The 22,314-nt window shown below is 37.7% G+C and overlaps 2 protein-coding genes across 3 annotated transcripts; both read left to right on the top strand.

Moving 5' to 3' along the window:
- Window positions 1-275: 275 nt before the first annotated feature.
- RB195_025961 (uncharacterized protein) lies at window positions 276-17,488 on the top strand (the record flags this gene model as incomplete). 2 transcript variants are annotated; one of them, XM_064214301.1, is made up of 18 exons in its annotated part: window positions 276-329; window positions 407-456; window positions 515-644; window positions 9,894-9,949; window positions 11,999-12,072; window positions 12,483-12,602; window positions 12,671-12,764; window positions 12,826-12,972; window positions 13,550-13,649; window positions 14,604-14,744; window positions 14,826-14,933; window positions 15,108-15,183; window positions 15,256-15,343; window positions 15,957-16,152; window positions 16,213-16,307; window positions 16,417-16,589; window positions 16,942-17,027; window positions 17,378-17,488. In XM_064214301.1, the coding sequence occupies 18 exons, from the start codon at window positions 276-278 to the stop codon at window positions 17,486-17,488; spliced, it is 1,899 nt and encodes a 632-aa protein (XP_064070182.1). The 2 variants fall into 2 exon arrangements, with proteins under 2 accessions (XP_064070182.1, XP_013291226.2); XM_013435772.2 differs by lacking the exons at window positions 276-329; window positions 407-456 and having other exon boundaries at window positions 486-644.
- A 2,422-nt stretch (window positions 17,489-19,910) lies between these two features.
- Window positions 19,911-22,252, top strand: RB195_025960 (uncharacterized protein; the record flags this gene model as incomplete). Its single annotated transcript, XM_064214300.1, has 4 exons — window positions 19,911-19,965; window positions 20,644-20,742; window positions 21,968-22,014; window positions 22,181-22,252. 4 exons carry the CDS (start codon window positions 19,911-19,913, stop codon window positions 22,250-22,252), a joined length of 273 nt encoding a protein of 90 aa, XP_064070181.1.
- Window positions 22,253-22,314: the final 62 nt, after the last annotated feature.

Below are 22,314 nucleotides of genomic sequence, written 5' to 3'. Positions count from 1 at the left end.
TCGCCTGTCCAGGTGATAACGACCTCAAAACGCCACATAACCGTGCTAAGCAGTGAATTTGATAAGAATCAAGGACAAAAGAGCGAAATGAACAGCTGGTAGAGACCAGGTACGGTTTCCAGAATATTCTTAACGCTATAGTGACTAGTATGTAACTACAACCATACTAAAATACACTGCAAACGAATTCAAATCAGCTGTGGCAAGATTTTCAGGTTGCAATATCAAGGGAAAAGCGGCGCAGGAGCTTTCGATTAGAGCGCGGAAGCGTATGGATGCAAATAGCTGACAGTCGTGATGTAATGATGCTATGTGGATGTATGTGTGAGGTGGATTTTAGTGGATAACACCGTATTAAAGCCGGTATAAGTGCTCATATCTGTGAGTGGTTTTTGGTGGTATTGAGGTGACTGTGGAGTTCGTGATGACTGTGATCGAGTCGAGATGCGAGATGACGTGACGTATCGTGGGAGGATGACCGTAGGATGATTCTGGCGTCACGACGTTGTCATAGGGCAAACACTGCGGCGATATCAATGCGATGTTGTGTCAACAAAGAACGTTCTATGGTTGAAAAAGGAGACCTAGGAAACCCAAAGAAGAGAAGATTAGAGCAATGGTCTCTGAACTCTATGCACAATCAGGTACTGTAGTTATTACTTAAAATAGGATACGATCAAAGAAAATGGCTGAAATGCAAGTGACAGCAGTTGCTGGAGCTATCCAGCTGCACCATACAGACCTGTGTAAATTCATCAAGGGCAGTCTTTGTGAAAAGCAAGGCCGGTTGCCTTGGTGGTAAGAGTGGGGTGGATCCAGTTGCTCAGCAATTCCGGATCTTGTTAAAAGTCTCGAATGTACGCAGGAACGATACGCTCTCAAGCAACTCATTCAAACGAAATTCTTCAGGAGATGCTTCCTATGTTTGTAGTAGTACCTCATTCACCACACCTCAAGTGCCAATTGCCCTCAAATCACATGCACATGAGTTTCAGGCAGTGCCAACTCACAAAAACACACATTCACACTCACAGCTGTGCATCGACCTGATACGCTCTAGGTGCTGGAAGCGTTCCGTGTTTTTTTCCCCACGTTATCCACTATTTTATTTAGCCGCAGATTGACTCAGCTCAATAGATGCACATAATGGAAAACCGCATCTTTTTCTCCGTTATTCTTACAACATGGTTTCAATTTACTTAAGACGACTTAATGTGTTGATGTGTTAATGAAATGGAGTCCGGGAAAAAAAAACGGAAAATTTATTCGATTTCTTCGAATTTGTACTCGGTATTACTAAGACTTATTGTCTTGATTTTGCTCCGATTAAAGTGTAACTAATGATGAGCAGTTACCATAGAAATTCTCGATTGATAAACGAGGATATTGACTTCGCTTGTGTAACTGAAAAAAAGCCTAAAATGAGTTGTGCGTGCGTACCTCATTCACGTACCTCGGCACTCATTTTGACCGCTCTTTCAGCGCAAATGCGCCTATCTTCTCTGAGCAAAAATCAATACGCCAGCTTGTTCACGCATCGACCAGCATTCACCAAGAGCTCTCCGATATGATCCTTATTTTCGCTACTCAAAACCTTCTGGATTTCTATACACTACTTCTCTGTGCAATATAGCTTTATTCAAGTTGTTACCGCGAATTTTTCATAAGTGTCCTCTTCCACTATAAAGGGATATTCTATTCTTACTGTGTGTTTTTATTAAAATTAATTCTAGTAAAAATATATTGAGTGAGCTTACTCTGTTCTCGGGATTAATTACTCCCCAATAGTGCAAAAGAAATCCAACCTTAATCGAAGACATAAATAGGGAATGGAGGGGTTGTTCTTTTTCGGAGTTCTTGGTAGAAAAAATCCCTTCACGGCTTTGAAGTCGATGTATTAGTGATTAGTTTTCATTGTTCTGTAAATTATGTGTTCCTTAAATTTATTATTATTTCATTACTATTTGTAAGCTACTATTTTTAAATCTTTCCATGCAATTCTACTATTTTTCATCTTGCATAGCTCCAATTCTCTGCAAATTTCATGCATAAAATTCTGGAAGGGGGCGTTTATCGCTGTTCTTTTAGCATGGAAATCATTTGAAATGAACTATCGCCTGCTGTTGTACTTCATCATCGTCCTGACATGCTGCAAAATTTCAGCAGCTAGGATTTTACATTGATTATGATCCCTACACTTCTCCAACATTCTTTTTTTTGTAATCTTCAGCATCATAGGACTCGTGGATGCGGAGTAATGGCTATGGATTAAAGTAATGAACTCTGCTATTGACGTTTTTATAGTAGTAAATACAGCTTTTTGTTATCAATAATTAATTACTAGTTGACTTTATGTTCAATACTGTAGTTTGGACGTGGCTACTTCAAATTCCCAGTAGTTCAATAGTAACAGTGGATTCCTCCACTCTCTGTATTGTTTTTATGAATAATGTTCTATTGTTAGAAATTTCTAACACGACTTCCTGTCCAAATTGCTCTATAAATACATATTCACAATCGAATTTCTTTTTTTTTTTTTGAAAATATCTGGCGTATTTTCCCTACTTATCTCCTCTTTTCTCATATGTGGTTCGAGTGAAAACTTCCTTGTCCTAATGGCCGGATTTCCTGATAGCGATTAGAAGATGGTTTATGTGTCTTAGCAGCGTAGCGTAATATTATGTACGTACCCTTAATAATTATTTGAAACTTTCTCGTGTTACAATGTCAGATCTATGTTATGTACATTTTGAAATATAAATCTAAAAGACTAGATTTGTACAAAATACAATTCAGCTGTGTTAATTCTCTGAAAATATGTGAGAAAGAAACATTTGTAAACAAAAAAACACGGGAATGTGCTCCAAAGATTTTAAGATTGAATGAAAAGAAAATTCATTTCTCTAATACGGGTTCCTACATGGTATGGACTGATCCAATCCAGCTTTTTTTTGTTTCTTTCGATTCTGTCGCCTCCGGCTTCTAACGTTTCAAGAGATCATAAACTGCCATAAGTATGCGAATGAGGTCATTGCTTACGTCAATGTGTCGTTGCTGTGCAAATTTGCAAGAAAAAAAAAGAAAATTGATTTCGAGTTTTGAATTTTGGGAACTGATTTAACTTTTGATGTACTTCTATTCGGGAGAAGAAAAATGGAATCCTTCAATTTTAATTCCATCATTTGTTCGATTTATTTGGTTGCGGAACGGTCAGAAATTGATATTTCGTTGATATAACATGCGAAACTCATCAATTATTACTCTTCCTCCAGCTAAAAATTGCTTAATCTTGAGTTACTTTTGCGAACTCAAAAGTTTGATCTTTGCTTTACTAAGAGCGAACAAGTAATATTGAAGTGTTATCGTATTCTTTACTGCATTCAATTTAATACTTAATATATAGAAAGTAGAAATCTACATATTCTTCTACTTGGATTCACAAAAAGCTATCCATGACTATCGTCGTTTTCTCTACACTAATGCTAATTCAACTACGGGATATCGAGGAATGCTAATTTTGTTTGCTTTTTTTTCTAAAAATTTTAGACCTACTCAGGCGTTCAGTAATGTCACCCACGGTGGAGTCAACTATTCATCTCAAAACTGCTGTAGTACTCGAAAATTTGGTAAGAATTAAGTATAAATATTTTTCGAAGTGTTTGAAGAGGTTTTGAAAAAAAAAAACTAACTTTTATGAAAAGTCACGGAAATTTCTTCGATTTTTGTTGGATTGGAACACAATAACAAAAAAAAAATCTCACTATAAAGTGACCTTTAAAGTTTTAATTTCTTATTTTGCAAATGTGGTGTCTATCTGCACTTTTCAGTGTAATCCTAACTACATATAGTTGTTTTCTTTTCTGGAAATTATTCGAAACACTAGATCTTCCGATATTCAATGCATAGACATGTCTTAACGAGCAGAATAAGTTGAGAAAACATCCAAAACGTGTTGTTTTCAATGGCGATTTAAAGATGTTCTCGATAGCACTCGATTTTCCATTAAGATAATGGATGAATACGCTGGATAACTGGAAAACTTGTGTTGTTCATATAACTGAGCAGTTGTAATCCTTCTTTGGTAAAATCTACAATATCATCACGTTTTGATATGACATTCGAAGTGTTCCAAACTAAATCTCGATTGTGTTCGTGAAATACTTTGTTTGCAACTTTTCTTCTTTTTCTGGTAAAGCTGTCATTTCTCTCTATCCTCGCATTCCTCATCTCTGAAGCGAATGCGCTTGGAGAAAAACTATGACATTTGTTCATTTACGTTGAAGTTATTCCGTCATTACTTCTTAGAGCTTACGAAAAAGATTCTTCGTAAGTGTACGAGAAAAAATTGTATTCATTTTCAAAACTTTTCGGCTGCAACGTACAATTACATATTTCAACTTATTTTTGAAGCAATCAGTTTTTCGTGTAAGCACAGCATCACATATTGGAGTTACGATAAAAAATCTGTGTCTGGTCAAGTGTACCGTTAAGCCAAGAAATTAATCAGAGAAGTAATCAGCATCACATGCTCTATTTGACCTACTTACCATTCTCAGTTGAATTGATATATTAGCAATCGTTTAACTAGTTAAAGGCATCACTCCACGAACCTGAGGTGGTACGGATTTCAGGTGGAGTATTCGTATATGGGATGGGAGACTATGGAGATTACCGTAAAAAACGGCCCGGAAGATACGGCGCCGCACCAGGCTGGCGCGCTCCAGTCGAACTCCCTGTAGAAAATAGTGCGCCAGAACGCCCGAAGCCGTATCTTCCGGGCCGTTTTTTACGGCAATTAGGAAGAAATGGACGGAATCACCCACCCTCTCCATGATCTCCCATCGCGTATACGAGTACTCCACCTGAAATCTGCACCACCTCAGATTCGTGGTGTGATGCCTTTAATCTGATATTTAGCAATATCACTTCAGATTGTCTTTACACCGCATAAGTCCATATAAGAAGCGCTCGAATTTTTGTGATATCTTATGGATTTTTCAAATGATCAGTTGAGTCATTCCAAAATAAAAAAAACAAGCAAAAAAACCTTTTTGTGAAATCGAACAGAAGAAAGTTATTAGAAAAATGACTTTGTTCACTTGCTAGTGTCACTACTTGGCCCTTTTTTCTAGTCTACCACTTCAGGAATCAAATATATGTCACATAAATATTAGATAAGGATGGAGGGGGACGAATTTTCAAAAACTAATTTCGCCTAGTCGCTTTATCATATAAGATTTTGTTTCTTCGGATTTGATGATTGGCGAACATCAGAGGAAAATTGTGCTGGGAGATTCACGAAACAAAAGAAGTATGTAGTGCACTTCTCGTCGATTTGACACTTGTCTTTTGAGCCACTCATTTTTCTCGATAGATTTGTGGATGATATTTGTATTCATTTAGTCGAAGGCTTGAATATCCATGAAGATCTCGGGTGATTTCGTTACGGCAAGCCTTTAGTTTCAAAATAATAACATGTCCTGCTGTCTAGAGTATTGCAGCTTAAAATATCTTTGTATCAGATCCTCATCCCTCCAATCCTTCATTCCTTTTTGATTGTGACCTTGTTACTTCAGTTCAGTTAGCTCAAGTAGTTTGGATTTTTGGTCATTCTGTCTTTTAAGTACGTGATTTTGCTCCTGAGCCTTTCTTAACTGATAAACACTTTACCTTTTTCTAATTAAATCCGTCTGTAGAATGGTGTAAAGATATAATGTAAAACAAAAGGTACTTAGTAAAATCCTGGTTACTTCTGTCCTTTCACCTAGCTTCTTGTTCGAATCATCTGTTTCTTGGACTTTTGTAGTTCCTTATTCTTTACCTGCTTCATTGCTAACTTTTCTCAATTCCAAACCGTTAGACGTCTCCAAATTCTTCCATCATACGTACAAAACAAGCGTATCAACCAGTTGAGTATGGCCATCTTAGTTTGCGAGCATCTCTTTCATTCACTCCTTGTAGTTCCCAGACGAGCCATCCGTAGTGGTTATAAGTTTTTCTCGCTTCAAATAGTGAACAACAAATGTATTCAACTCAAGAATTTCCGAGAAAAAGGCGTTTCCTCTATTTGGCTCTCGTGGTCTCTATTCTGGAATTAACTGTCTCTCGCCTTCTCTGCGTACGAGATTCTTGTTTTTCTGTGTGGTAGCTCATTTTGCTCTGTTAGGGACGTGTTTCTTGTTTCAACTCTCTTCGAAAAAAGGGATATTCTCATTTTCTGTTATTTTGCGGTACAGATTTTCAATTCAGATTCATGTCTTAAAACATTTTAAGTTGATATTGTAAAGCTACTCTGAAAAATTAAGTAACTTCTCATTATTGTTATTTATTTCCTTAGAAACACTTTGTAGAATACTTTTCCAATTTTCCATTGGAAACGAACAAAATGGATTCCAACTCACTTTTTCACTATGGTTGAGTCACTGTTTTTGGAATCAACGTAAGTTATTCATCAAAGTGATAAGAAGAAAGTTACATCAATAGACAGCTGTAAAGTGTACTGTTGTTTTCCGTGGAGTGCCGATATAGTATCGGAAGTACAAGAGCACTTCTCGCCATGTTTCGTGATATTCGACCAAATAGTCGTTTCTACAAAAAAAATGCATCTGAAAATCTTCTTAAATCTAGTCATTGGGGAAAAAATGAAGTGATATGACAGTGACCGATTGAACGCCGAGAATATTTGATGAATAATCTCTCAGGCGACATCACCGGATTGTTCCTTTCAGTGATATATTGGCTAAGCTGTGGATTTCGTACGAATATCCATCTCTTGATTTGTGCATTACACTCTTGACAACATCTAAAATTCGAAGTTTTTTGAAAAAATGCATTGTTAATGTTGTTCAGAACGAAAAAGATTATTCTAATAAATCAAAAAATGAGAAAAGCTGATTCCGAGTTAATTGATATTTTCGGCAATTCGGACTTCTTACAATCTCCTAATGATTGTGATACTGTAGATGATCTTACTGTTCTAAACGCTAATGAGATTATTATAATATTCATTCTTGGCTAACATTCCGGCGAGTTTTCACTTTTTCAAGGTCTGATATTGTGGAATAAGGCGTGATCCGTGGAAAAATTCTTTTTCGAACGGTGTCTTCTTCAGTAGCGTCGGCTTCAGGAAAAATACTAATATATAGACTCGTAATTTTATTGAAATACATAGTCGGACTTCGAACCATAGATGCGATTGTGGGAGGCAGCGCTCCGACCCTCTTCACATTTGGACAATCGGCGAACGGATCACTTGAGCTGCACCTCATGAGTTAGACTCCCTTCATTTGAGGAGGGTTCGATCCTCCGTATCGCACCTGTGCTTTGAACTGAGACTTGGTTGATGGAATTCTTCAAATTTCTGATTTTCTTTGAAAATGAGCTGTTAATAGAAATTGTAGTTTTTTTTTTAAAAATAATTTGGACCCTTCTTTGCAGAAACGAGATAGAAAATGACAGTGAACATTAGTTTTTCTAACTCTTAAAATGCAATTTGCATTGGGCATTAGAAGGGCAAATGATTCAACAGTAGCACCTTTCATGGATTTTTGCGGCGTGCTACTCGCAATGTTTCACATTGTTGGCAGACGAGACCTCCTTTAGGAAAAAGAAAAACTCTACAGCTAAATAATGATCATAGTCATGAGCAGAAAGTTTTAGGAGACTATTTTTATTTGACAGATGAAGGTTTTCGGAGAGATTTGTTGCTATGAAGAGAGAAGGATGAAGGTCTGTGTTTAATTCTACACTTAACGCTCTCTTATTTAATACTCTTAAACACTTTCCTATGATTTGTTATCCATAGCGACTTACTTCGATTATAGTAAAAACGCGTGGTTTCTGATCTTACAAGAAATCTTTAGTAAACAAATACACTTCAGTCGTCAGAGCAGTGCTTAGTTCTCGTAGAGCAGTGCTTCTCGGTAGTTGGACATCCTCCTAATCCTCCCAAACATTACATCCATCTTTCTTTTTGGACTCATTTTAGTGTAAATACGAAATTTGTACATTGTATGAAATAAAACAAATTGATCGCTATCGAGTTTCTTTTCTCTCCTATTCATTCCTCACTATTCTCTTGTCCTATATAATACGTATATTGCTCTCAAATCATCGCCCCGATATAACTGATTGATTATCTCTTTATTATCCTGGAATATATCCTGATTGATGAACGGCGAAGGTTTGATGTTTGCTCTTCACATCAGCACTAATTTCTACATATTCCGTGTATGCTGTCTAGAGGCTTACAGTACCTAACTACGTATCACTTCCTTGTCATAGCTCTCCTAGCACATTTCATCCTTGAAAACATTTTTATTGCTCGTAATTTATCATATCACCGGCAGCTGTTACCTGTCTACGAATGACTCTGGATCGATTCACTTATTTTGACATATTTCGTCATAAAACGGGCTCTGAGTAGTCCAAGTATTTTTTTTTAATTTTAAACTTTTGCAATGGTGTGTATTACAGCTTATACATGTAAGTAGAGGTAAAATATGCGAATCAGCTGTCGCATTCGAGGAGGGTTTCATATTTTCCATGAAATTAATATATTCTCACTTTAACCTTGTTATAATCCACTACCATATAGTTTCAAGTGAGTAGAATTCGCCTTAAATATATCCTTCGTTTGCTTGTTTGCTCTAAACAGCAGAAACAACCCTCATGAAATTGGTTTTTCCCCAATTTAAGTTGTTGTCAAGTATTCGGTACCCATTTTACGCCATCAGAGGCCAGAGCCACAATCGGAGCTATTATGTCCTCCGAATGTTTGATTCTAAACGTCATATTGATTAATCTATGATCGTCATGTGATTAACCTGGATTCCTTCGAATTTGTGCTGGGAGGAAAGTCTCTTCAAATCCGGAAGAATTTTGTAATGTTTCTGGTATCTCATTTGCTAATTTTAAATCATGAAATCTAAAATACGGGTTAATCACGAAGATAAATCTTCTCTCCTTTTTCTGACGAATCTCGGATCTTAGGAGCTGCGCCCATAGTTGCGATAGTCGGAACCTACTCCCTTCACTTTTGGGCGGTTGGCGAAGGGATCCTCATCACTTGAGCACCCTATGAATCCACACCCTATGAATTAGACCTTCTTCACCTGAGAACGATCCGGCTCCTCCCTATCGCACCTACGCCTTCGCCTTACGTCTGAAACCCCGTTTGCCTTTCGATTTGGAGGATATTTTCCGTAAAGGAATGGCGAAAACTTCTTTGACGCTTAATTTTCCATTAGCGTTCTCTTTTTTCTTTTTTTAAATAATTATTCTCTGCGAGACTCTCGTTATCGCCTTCATATTCGGAACCTAATCCAACACTATTCTTGATTGGGGACCGTAAACTTCACTCCATACCTGTGCTATTAAGAATTGGACGTATTTGATTACCTGCATTCCACATTACGCTTGAATCAGTTAATTGACCTTCACTACTATTTTATTTTAAATAATACGCTTGTTTGGTGTAAAATATTTCGTCCGTCGCTTTTTTTATCCTGCCTTCCTATAAGGAATGCTAAAACAAGCCTTCTGTAGGTTGCATCTGTGAGGTTTAACGAGCGATTAAATTCCGATTGCCCTTTGTTGCTCTCTAGTTCTAACATTTTTCTTCTTATCGTAGGAACCTGAAGGTTTGCGTGTGAATTACACAGAGATAAGGATGTGCGAAACCATAGACCTTCTTTTCTCATATTTTCATCCTCACGAGGTCGTGCCCATTTATGTGTTTTGGCTGTGCCATTTTTCCCAGGAAATCGATTCGTGCTTGTTTTTTTATAACATAGAACGATTACATGGATAATTGGTTTTGGCGAATCTCATGTCCTCTCCTTCTTTTTCTTCTTTTTTCTTCATTTCATTCATTCTTCATTTCCTTTTTTCAGAATATGGCAAATCTCAAAGATTCTATGCGTATTTACAAACGCGATCCGGCTCAGAGGTGAGGCTTATGGCTTTTTTTGCTGGTGAATTCCAAATGAGACAAACATACAATAATTTCATGGTAATTGTGTTACCTGTTCCGAAAGCACAAAAGTTTTTCGCAAATTTTCCATCTGGGCTAATGAGAAGAAGCTTCCCTAAACATCTGGAGGAGATTTGACACAGTTGTGGATGAACAAAAGTGCACGCAGAGTACCTAGTTGCAGCATATCCGGAACAATTTACACAAATTTTTCCGAGATTTTTGAGGACAATGAATTCTAGATGAATTCTAAAAATTTTGGTATTAGATTCTCTCACATTTGCTAGAATATCCTGCAATCATTCGTATCTTTTCTCATTTGTTCATGCAATGACAATGAGAATAAACTAAAGAGCAGGAGAATCAGTAACCTTCCTGATTCCTAAAAAAAAAGAATTGGATACTGCGATATCAGAGCTAAGCAGACTGAAGTTTTCTGGGATTCAGCAGAAAATCGCCACGTCGAAGAATGGAACAATCATCAAAAACAGCTCGAAGCTTCTAGAATGAGAAGTGGGCGAAGGTTGCGGGATTTCAGCCCGGACTAATATCATCGATATTCCAGCTGGTGCATAAGAGAAGTTTCTGTTTTAATGGCCAGGAGGAAGAATTTGTCCACAACGCAAAGATTCAAGGATAGCTAATCAACAATAAGCGTTAAATTAGATGCTCCACGATGTTGATATTAAAAACAGATTCACAGGTTCTGAAAAAGACAGTAGACAGTCTTTTTTAGAAGCTGTGAAAAAATTCAGTAGAACGTTCTCCATGTTATTCCATGCAAAATGCTTGACATGGTTGGCTGCAAAACATTAAACAGATCACAACTAGAAAATGTTCAATTTGTTATTACCCTCTGATTTCTTACGAAGTACTGTACTAGCGTAAAGAATCCGTGATTTTTTCTGTGGTCTTCGAATGCTTTCCTCTCATAACAATGTCAGCACTGAATCATTCATGCGAATAGTTGAAGTGCGGATATAATTTTTCATTTCTAGATTTTTTTTTGTCTGCACATAACTCAATGAGTAAGGTGAACAAGCTTGAAATGATTAATTGTACTGAGTCATTGAAATGGCATTTGACTTACGCATGGTTTTCACACATAGTCAGAAATGTTAAAAGTGAAGAACCTAGCAATAGCTTTTTATCCATTACGGAATGACTACTGTGGATTGCTCGAAATGAGCTGCACTAGCTGCAGGACAGAACCGATGAAATCTAAGGATTTGTTTGCATCAAAATTCTTTAGCATTTGCATCATGTTCGATGGCGTTCTCAAGGAAGAAATTTCCGACGTTGATAGACACATCAGGCAGTATTGCCGGCACGAAGGCTAGAGGAAAAATTCGATTATTCTGAAAAGGGCTGAAAGCGAAAAACACTGGCCGAAGTGATGGAGGAAGTGAGGGATGAGGCGAGTCAAATGCGGCAAACAAAGCTCTCGATGTCGAAGAAAATGTCTGGAAAGGCTCGAACTCATCCATAGATGTGAATAAATGAAGAAGCGATGCCTCCTGGATTGCAACATTGAAAAAGCGAACAAAATCGCGGTTTGTGCGTATGTGTACAAACATCCCATTGGTTGTCCAGACTATTATGGCTGGAGTTGTTGTTGTGATGACGTCAACATATTGCACTTTTCTGTCACTCGCGCTTCGTGCAGGGGGGCGGTCTAAGGCCACCACCGTTGCCGCTGCTCGGCTGTCCGTCCATCCGTTGTTGCTGGAATAGCTCCGTGTCCAGTTCCTAGCACAACGCGTCCATAGCTATGGTCTCGGATGTGTTACTTCATAAGCGAACTCCCGAACAAAGGTGCCGTCTTGAACGTCATAATTCGGCTTATTGAATTCTTTCCCACTTCGTCACCACCAAAGACGGTTTTTTTTGGTGATTTCGTTAATGGAAAATGCACAAAAACATACGAACACGTAGGCCATCCTCCCACGCCTGGGATGTTCTTGAATTACCCCCGGATGATGTCGTTTATTACTACGTAACGAGTTTACTTAACATGTCTCTTAGGGTGTTCGTCAATCGATCTCTTCGAATGGAGAAGATCAACTTCTTCGGTTTCGACATGGACTACACGCTTGTCCGTAAGTGTTTTTGTTTTTTTCTTTTCCTTCGTGGAATATTCCTCCTTCGATCTGGTTGATTATTTTTTTGACGTAATTCTACGTTTATTTTCGGAACAACCCGCTAAGAGAAAACGACAGCATGCGATTCGCATTAAGTACATGATCAAGTAACAAACTATCACTTTCTCATTTTCTCCTCTAGCTCCCTTATACTTTCTATAGTGCGACATGAAATATGTGCCTCAAGGACATTTTTCCAGTTTTTCCTCAAATTGAGTACCGCGAGTGTGTGAGGTCATCGAGACTGAAAGGGCAGACTTCACACCCCCGTTGTAATTGCCCACAATGATACCGTGCGTACTCTTGTTCAATGATCTGAAAAGATAGGTGTTGACAGATCTTTTACGAACTGTCATGAATCATTTCAGAATATAGATCTCCTGACCTTGAAATCCTAGCCTTTGAACTAGCTATTGAACGACTCATCGACATGGGATATCCAGAAGAAATTCGGAAATTCAAATACGATCCGATTTTCCCCGTTCGAGGTAGGTGAGCAGCGGCTATCGGCTCATTTCAAATCTGTGAGAGCGGCGAATGAATATCACTGTTCTAGGATTGTGGTTCGACTACGCATATGGTAATCTTCTGAAAGTTGATGGTTTTGGAAATATTCTTGTCGGGATGCATGGTTTTAAATTCCTGAAGACGTTAGTTTTAACTGTAAGGGATTTGTTCTACACGAATCCTACGGAATAGCATTATTTGAAGGTCTGAAATCGAGGAAATATATCCGAACAAATATCTTCAATTGTCCGAATCACGTGTATTTGTGCTGAATACGTTGTTCAATCTTCCCGAAACGCATCTGCTCGCCTATCTCATCGACTATTTCGACAGCCACACCGACTACACCCTGTGGGTTTTCGTTTTATGGATAGCGAGTACGTGATGAACGCTTGAAGAGTGGATTCCGGGCAAATTATTGGAATTCACGATTCTTCTGAAGCGCTTCTGGACTGCGCCTTCGTTGTGGCTCATTAGTCTGTTCCTTCTCTCCAGTCCCATTTTCAATTCTCTCGAGCCTATTGTTTTTTGAGGTCTGCCGCATCGTTGTTGAGCTGACAGCGCTACACTGGAGCTTGAGTGTTTTTTAAATGTTTTTTGAATGCGAAAATTCGTCTGAGATTCATCCTGAGTTCCTCTCTTTTCCCGTAAGCGCAACAAATGTTTTCTTTTTGTTATCGTACAGTTCGACCGCACGATAAGGCGATAAAACGTCTGTAAAAAAGGACAGTTGTGGTCCGTCAGAACTTCGCATCTATGGCATTATAGAACCGCCTTCAACATTTTGCGTGGAATGAACTGATAAAGGAATTAGCCTTTTTCGGAGCTTGTAAGCGTTAGAAAAGAGTTTGTTCACGATTTGGCTTTGGGAGAATGGCTGCTAATGCGATGTGCTTTTATTCAATATATTGTTGATATTATGATTTAGGTTGGACGATAAAACCGGGCTGCTGGGTGGTGATGTTCTTGTATCCTATAAATCCATATTCCATGATTGTCGAAGTGCTGTTGACTGGGTTCATCTCGAGGTATGAGTCAAGCGTATCATTTCTTAGCGTATTAAAGCTGCAAAAAAGTGAGGATGTAAACGAGGATTGTTGTAAACTGGGGCGAGGTATATACGATAGCAAATCTATTTTTATCGTCTTAAAGATCCTGTTTGCAATTGGTTTATTACATGCATCGTAGTAGTCACGTCACTGTTCGTATCCAGTAATCGTATCAACTATTAAAGGCGAATAGACTGCTTTTCCGGATTATTCACATTAATGTCCGTAGTTTGGTAATTTCGTTATTTAGTGTTCTCGACCGAGAAGAATGAACTTATCGTAATCACCATTCAGCCTTTTTCCATAAATAGAATCAATTTCAGAATTGTATTAACTAATTACCTAGTCTTACCACATAAAAAATATGTTCAATTTCATTCAAACGATTCTCGGGGATTTTTTCTTCCCTATTGTTTCCACTATAAATCTATTCGATTACAATTGAGCACCTAGTCTATTCAGCGTATTCATGATATCGTTGCAAGTCGCATTGAAGCGAATTCCACTATACATATAGTTTTTTTTTGTTGTGGATATACGAGTAAATTCTGCGGTTCTTATCCGAAAAATTGTACGACGTAGAGGAAATTGAGGATTTTCTCAGAGTTTTCTTTACAAGTTGGTAGCAAGTTTTGGAGTCTTCTCAAATAAACAAGAAGTCTTCTGAGTTCTGCAAGTTTACCTCATAACGGACTAACAGGTGTCCTGATTTAATTTCGGAGGAAAAAATGTTGTGGTTTTGTGTCGTTATGTTCATCGGATGCACTTTGAGAATTCAATAATGTACGAACTGATTTTGATTTATATTTCATTTTATTTGCTTAGTATTATTTTATTATTATTCGATTGTATGTGTTTTATTTCACTATTACTTTATTTTTCTTTATTCTTTTACATTTGAATACACCTGAATTATTAAAAAATCGTTTTTAGAGTGACATGAAGGAGATGATCATGGGAAATATGGAGAAATACGTGGTACAAGACGACAGAGCATGTTTGCTACTACGACAACTACGTGAAGCCGGCCGTCAGACCTTCTTACTCACTAATAGTGACTACAGATACACAGATGTATGCGATCCCTGAAAAATTTTCCATTATCTTGATCTTTTTTTTTTCGTGTTAAGCCTGAGTTCCAATTTTTTTTCTCAGAAGATGATGTCATTCCTCCTTGGTGATGACTGGCGATCTTATTTCAACATCTGTGTTGTAGACGCGAAGAAACCAAAATGGTTCGCTGAGGGAACAGTTTTCCGTGAGGTTCGTGAGAGAGGTACTTAGGAGAGGATAAATTCAAACATGTTTAGTTTATGTTTAAACGTTTAAACGTGATATAACGAAAATTTGCTCTTTGTCGTTCTTACATTGAAAATTATCCTCTTGCTCAAATATTTCTATAACGTTTTTCACCAAGTAAACATCTTTACATTGCAGGTGGACACGAATACGGGTGCTGTTAAATTAGGAATCCATACAGGACCGCTAAAAGAAGGCGTTGTTTATTCAGGAGGTACGAAACTTTTTTTTGGTAAACATTTGAATCCTTTACGCAAACAACCAAAGAAAAGGTGTCGTGTTTTAGGTTCAAGCGATGCGTTTCATAAAATTGTAAAAGCACGAGGAAAGGACGTGCTATATATTGGTGACCATATTTTTGGTGATGTTTTAAGGTTTGTGTTCAGAATTTTTTTTCGTCTTTGCGTTCTTATTTTATCACTTTCTCATTCGTTTAAAATGATTTTTATTGAATGACATAAATCTGTGAAAGTAATATGAGGAACTTTTTCCCATTCGCTGAGAGACGAATGGATTCATCGTTCAGTGATAATTACCTCGAACAAATGAGAAATTTTCCATTTTCAAAAAATGCCAATTAATAGAAACTTGTAATAACTAGCAGGAATGGACAAAATCAATTAACTTCTTTTAATCTTCCATGAGTTTTTGCTTGAGATATTTTGGTATCATTGTTGCTTTGTGGGATTTCTTTCCGAAACTGCTCCCGTCTTTCGGATACAGTCACGACCAGTACAAAGTTCTGTACATTTTATCCATAAGATAGTATAAGCAGCTCTTTTATTGTAGCTGTGAGCGCAGAAAAAAAAAGTAGGAAAGTTGAGTATGTTCCACCATGATTTTCTTCTTGTTTTTCGTTGCTATTTCTCATCTGAAATATCCAGCATGTCAATAGAATTTCCTTTCGGAATGATCTCCTTGATTCATTGAGTTGTTGGTGTTTTTCTACCGGTCTCCAAGTTTGCTTCCACGCCAATATTTTTTTAGGTCAAAGAAATCCAGGGGCTGGAGGACCTTCCTCGTTATTCCTGAGCTGGATCATGAACTTACAGTATGGACAGATCGACGACCGTTATTTGAACAGCTCAACCAACTTGATAATACTCTAGCTGATATCTACAAGCATTTAGATGCTACTTCTAGGAATAAGCCACAAATCCATACCGTTCTACAGAAAGTGAAGGTAGAAACCTGACAAATATGCTGAAAACTGACGAGAATTGGTGAAGCAGAACTTTTTCAGAGCCTCGCTCACGAAATGGACCAAGAATATGGAGTTTTAGGATCTCTATTTCGTGCTGGTTCTAGGACTACATTCTTCGCCTCTCAGGTGGAGAGGTATAAACGAATTGTTTAGATTACACTCACTTGGAGTTGCTGTAGTAGCGGAGCTTTTTTTTCTGGAGATAATAGGCTTGATTTTTTGTAACTCGGAACTGTACTTTAGGTATGCCGATCTCTATGCATCATCCTGCTATAATCTAGTACATTATCCGTCATTTTACTTCTTCCGAGCTGCAATGCAGCTGATGCCTCACGAAAGTACCGTGGACCATTCCTCTGTGCTGAAGAGTTCCAAGACAGACCTATTAAAGAGACAAGAGAGTGTTGGACAACAAGGTAAAATTTTAGACTTCAAGTGTTTTGTGATGTTGAAAATTTTGGCTTTTTCTGGAGAACGAATTCTGTCTGTTTTCATACCATAAGCACTTAACAGACACTCGTAAATCTTCAAGGAAATCCATGAATCATAATGCTCTGATTTCTTGGTTTTAAGTTTAAAGATCTTGGTTCTTCTAGGTTTTCAAACTACACCTCGGCTACTACTTAGTAAAGATCCACAAATAATTGAGAGTCTCCCGAATTGAACGTTCTATTGATTTTTGTAGTGATGTCCTATTTGTCTCAGTCCGCAGTCGTTTTCTTTTTGTAGTCTTGGAAATTATTTAGATGCTGGATTTTTTTTGTTCAGTTCGCGGATGGACAAAGAAAACAGCAAACGAGAATGAATTTTGTCATGAAGAAGAGGAAGACGAACAATCTATCAGCGATGGTGAAGTTAGTTTTTTTCTAGTTAAATATTTTTTCTTGCCAAAATGTGCTGTAAGTGCAACACATAGTCCTGGAATATCCTATGATTCTGTGAAAATAAGCTTAGGGACCCTGCAGGTCAGAGTCTCTAACACATTCCCGCTTTGTTTTTCCAAACATGTTGCTCAAGGAAGTAGCAGCTGTAAAATTTGTAAACTTTGTAGTAGAATCTGCCACCTGGACATCTCTTCTGTTAACTCATGTTTTTGCTTCCGGAATATTATTTCAATGAGGAATTATCAAATACAGTTTGCACTGAGTTTTCGAATGTCAGCGCAAGTACAACCGACATTAATTTCCACTTAATTTTTTTTCAGCCTGGTCCACGTCTTCGCTCAAAATCACTCAGCGATGATGCAGCTGAGGAAGAAGTTGCCGATACGGATGTTGTCGGAGTGCCGCCGGCATTTGTTGATCAGCAACAATAAGCACATTCTAGGATTTTTCCCCTAATAATGCAAAGTGGATACGCTTGCGCCTTATTTTCCTCCACATCTACTGGTTTATCTGTTCTCACTTCCAGAAATGCGGTAAAAAAAAACTGTTATATCATTGAATATTTCATAGTCCAGAAGCTCGTCATTACGCTTGTGATTTCACTTAATAAAAATCGTCTAGAATAGTGGAAATATTGTATTTAACGAAATTTGGCATGTTATTAAAATTTATTAACAATAGAAGAGAATTTGTATGGATGCTCGCAGTCAAAGATCGGTTGTTATTGGGCACTTTGTTGATGCTTTACATCCACTCATACCATTTAGAGAACATTTATGGCAGCATGTCAGAAAAAAATTCAAATCACTCATTTTATGCTGCATTTTGTTATCATTTTGTTATCATTCCTTCATACACTTAAGCCATATTTATTAAGCTACGAATAAATCGCTTCATATCATCATCATCAGCAAAAAAAAGCGAGTAGTAACTGCATTCAAGCGAGAGCAAGTCCTCGGACAGGAAAAAAAAAAACAAATAAGAAAAAAAGCACTAGGTGATGAATGTGTTTGCCTAAACTCGGAAAAGTAAAATTCCCAGCAATTTTTAGATGTATACGATTTCAATATTTCTTTTGGGAAAAAGCTTAACGTCTCCTTTTTTCTCTAAAGTATTGAACCTCAGTTTCATTCGTACTTTAAGTAGCAAGAAATGACTAGGCCGTCTACATCCGTTATGACTCCTTTTTAAGAAATGTTTCTGTTTCAGCCAGAGGTTAGATATTCGAAGTAGATTTCTGGAACAGTAGATATTGGTCTTTTACATCTCATTCAGGAACAGTCTGTGCCGGAATCTCCCGTTGCTGACTTATATATTATTAATCATGACGTTGACCATATGTATGTCCCATTATGTATATCGTGCACGGACCCATTTATTTCACGTTTCTCTGAAACGAGCTCCAAGTTATGTTAGCGAAATTAGGTAACAGCTAGATTATTGAGGGAGATCCATTTCTGCTTTTTTCTCTTCTTCGATGCTCTTCGAAAACTTCCGAAGTTTGTGTATTCCTTAAAAAACAACTTTTTTTAGATTTTAACTACCATCTTGGGCGGGTGTAGGGTAGTTGGTAAGAGGTTCCACTGTGACTGCATATTCGATCGATGGTTGAAAACCGCCCTGTGCCAGCCAAGCCTCTCATCCCTCCGAGGTCGATACTCTGGTACCAAACTTGTCCAGGAGTATAAAAATACTAGCTCTACACATCGGTTAGCCCTCGCAAATCATTGCAAGGCTGAACGTGGGTTTATAAACCTGAAACGGTTCTCAGACACGTCGAACGCGTAGGCGTATCTCATAAGGACCCCTACACTTTGGTTTTTATCCTTTTAAATGCCATCACCCTTCGGTTTTCGTTTTTCGGCTCTGAAACAACACAGTGGGGTGATGAACTCCTGGGAACAGTTTTCCTGGATATCGGTAACTTCTATCCATTCGAACAAGTACTGGATTGTTTTTGTAAGTATATTCACCAGTATTACAAACCACACCTTTCGAATTGAACTCAAATAGTAAGCGGATTTAATTTTTAAAAATTTTCTTGATCTGTTGAGAACTTCTATGACTTAGCATGGCGTTTGAATCATCAAATTCTTTGCATTTTTATTAAATCAATCTTCGAAAGAACTCGTCAACTGGAAGCCATCCTGGAAACTGAACATGGATCAGGGAAGTTTCAGAGAAAAAAAAAGAAATGTGGAGCTGAAAAGATCATTGTAATGTCACAATCACTTAATAATAATATTATATACATATTAATAATATAATAATAGTATATAAAATGTAATGACAATATATAATATTAATATTGTCACTTGCTACAGAGTGTAAATAACGAAGTTTACATTGAAAAATATTGCTGTGCTGAATTTTTGCAAGTGTTTGTGGTGTGGAAAATCCATTTCCAGAGCAGGCTCCTATATATTCATTTTTGGATTACACGGACAGCTAGCGGTGGGCCGTTTTTTGGATTCCTCCAATAATATTATTTGGCATGAATGTTAAAATGGTAATTCTTGGCTTTTCGTTTCTTTAGATATTCAAATAACTTTTCGTTCTGTTTAGTCTTTAATCTACAGGGTCCAGGGACACTGAGACTAGACATCATTCTTCCAAAATTCAGGAGAATCAAGGATTGTAAAAAAAAATGTTGAAAATGAAAAAAAAATAAAAAATCTGGGATTTTGTGAAGAAAACTTACTCGTCAGGAAAAGAACTGATTTCGCTGGCAAAACATTGGTAGCCCTTTCGTTCACAAATTAATCAACAATTCAACGTGCTCTTGTTGCGTATACAAGACAAATTTTTTAAAAATTATCTCGCTACTATTTCCATACATAAAAATAAATCAACATGATGGCGTATTGCAAACTCATTGCTGGAGGATTCATTGATCCACTTTCACTGGGTGGGCTCATCGATTCGACTACACCGCTATAGATCATTACGATCGTAAATATTTTCTAAATCGTCCGAACACAGAAATTATTTATTGCTATCAATAATTAAAATAACTACGATTATGGAATGTTGCGAATATTGATGAGGATGATGTTAGGATTCGTAAAATTAGGAAACTTTGGGTATTTTAACCACAGTGACATTTACTACGTAGGTCAAGACAATCGATAATTAATGGGTGTTCTTCCCGTAGTCCGCTTCTCCCCCGTCAACCGATCAACTTTGCTCCGGCCGTTTAGTGGCCGAAGAGGTTACAGTGCTGGATTCTTTTATGTTTTCCTTAAAGTTTACGACATCACTGGTGTACGTTTCAGTTTCCATTGTAATGGCTGACTCTTGAATCCCTTGATGGTTTCCATATCCATGAATATCTACTGCATGCTTTTCGCGTATGTGATCGGTTCTGTTTAGATGTACGATATTCAGATTTGTTGCATAATAAATAACATTCTTTGCCATTTCGTTTATCCATAACTTCACAATAGTATTCTTTACTAATCACCCATTTAACTGCAAGGAAGTCTGTTTCGATTTCTTTCTTCCACCGATACCATATTATGGTGTTTTGGTGTTATCTTATATCCACTCAAAAAATCTGACTTATTTTTCGGAACTTCTCTCACAGTACATGTCCTGTTTGTACCGTGGATACCATGGACCCACCGAAATTTGCTGTTCAACCAGGATTTTGGAGTTCCCTTGAGAGTGTACGTACAACCGGACTGTGCGTTTTTCGTTGGCTATTAAAATTTTTGGCGATCAGAAAAATTAAATAACTGCAGCATCACCGAAACAGAAAATGTTTGCTTTCAAAGGCGATATTTCTTACTTGTTCCTAGTAATAAAAATGGAAAAGTGAGGAATTTCGAGTCAAAGAATTATAGGAGTAGAAGCTGAATAAGGAAGGCACTGAAATATTGAATAACATTGAATTAAAAGTAGCAGTTAACAGACAAAGAAAGGGTTTAAAAATAGTAGTTTATTTACTATTTTTTTTCATTTTGTAGGTAAAATGTTAAGATTGCGAACTCGAACCAAAATTTTGTACTTCCCATAAAGTTCACTTTGGCGGAAAGAAATTAGACGAAATATGATGCTGACAAGGAAATTCGTTAATCTTCAAAAGTGTGTAGAGCATCTTTATTATATCATACTGCTATTTGTCGTCTTATATTACATATTATATTATTCTACTATCGAATCGTACTGTTTCCGTTCCAACTGTGTGTAAAACAAGAGGATTTTGTTGTTTTTCCTTTTAGAGGTTTTTGGGGAAGACATTTTTCGTTTCTTGGACAATATTCAACCGCTCTACGATTGAGCGGGCGCTGCTCTTTTTTCTCCTCTATCGTGAACTTAAAGGCATCACCCAACGAATCTGGAGTGGTACGGATTTCCGGTGGAGTATTCGTATACGGGATCGTAGATTCCCGAGAGAAGGGTGATTCCGTCCATTTCTTTCTAATTGCCGTAGAAAACGGTCCGGAAAATACTGCTTCGAGCGTTCCGGCGTACTATTTTCCACAATAAGTTCGATTGGAGCGCGCCAGCCTTGTGCAGGCGCCGCACCTTCCGGGCCGTTTTTTACGGCAATTAGGAAGAAATGGACGGAATCACCTCCCTCTCCATAATCTACTATGCGAATACCCCACCTGAAATTCGCACCACCTCAGATTCGTGGTATGCTGCCTTTAAATTCTTTCTGTTCACAGCCGTACATTCGATAACCGGTATAACTGGGAGTAGTAAACAAAACGGGAACTGTTAGAAGAAGTCACCTAGAGGCGGTAAGTCGTGCCAACCGAAGTCTTTCACCTGCCCTGCCGTTTTCTCCATTTTTACTTACGAGAAGGAGGTTTCTAAAAGTTGGTGACTATCTTTAGCACTTGACGCGTTTGAAATCATTTATGTTTCTCATCGAAGATGTTTGGTGAATAAATTGCTTTCAGTGTCTTTCCTTCGTAGGAACCGCGCTTCTTCAGACACTTTCTCTCAAGTAAGTTCTATGTGCCCCTAACGTCAGACTTTGGTCGAACTTCCACACGTTCCTAATTCGTATCCACTGTAAATCGAATCATAAAGATTCCTTCACTGTAGTTATGAACTGCTTCATAATTCAGGTCATCATTCTTATCCATGTTCCATTTGTATCCAATTTCCAGGATCTAGTCGTTCCCAGACATGTGCAAACAGGACCTTTCATGTTTGAAGATGAAAATTGTATGGAAGTGTAGAGTTGAACGAAGCTGTTGGGTGATTCCCCGATCGGAATGGTGGGAGGAGACATAGGTGGCGC

The sequence above is a fragment of the Necator americanus genome, chromosome X (genome assembly GCF_031761385.1).
Source record: "Necator americanus strain Aroian chromosome X, whole genome shotgun sequence".
Taxonomy (NCBI): Eukaryota; Metazoa; Nematoda; class Chromadorea; order Rhabditida; family Ancylostomatidae; genus Necator; species Necator americanus.
The sequence above is the reverse complement of the archived record's forward strand: the minus strand, read 5'-3'. Positions and strand labels throughout refer to the sequence as shown.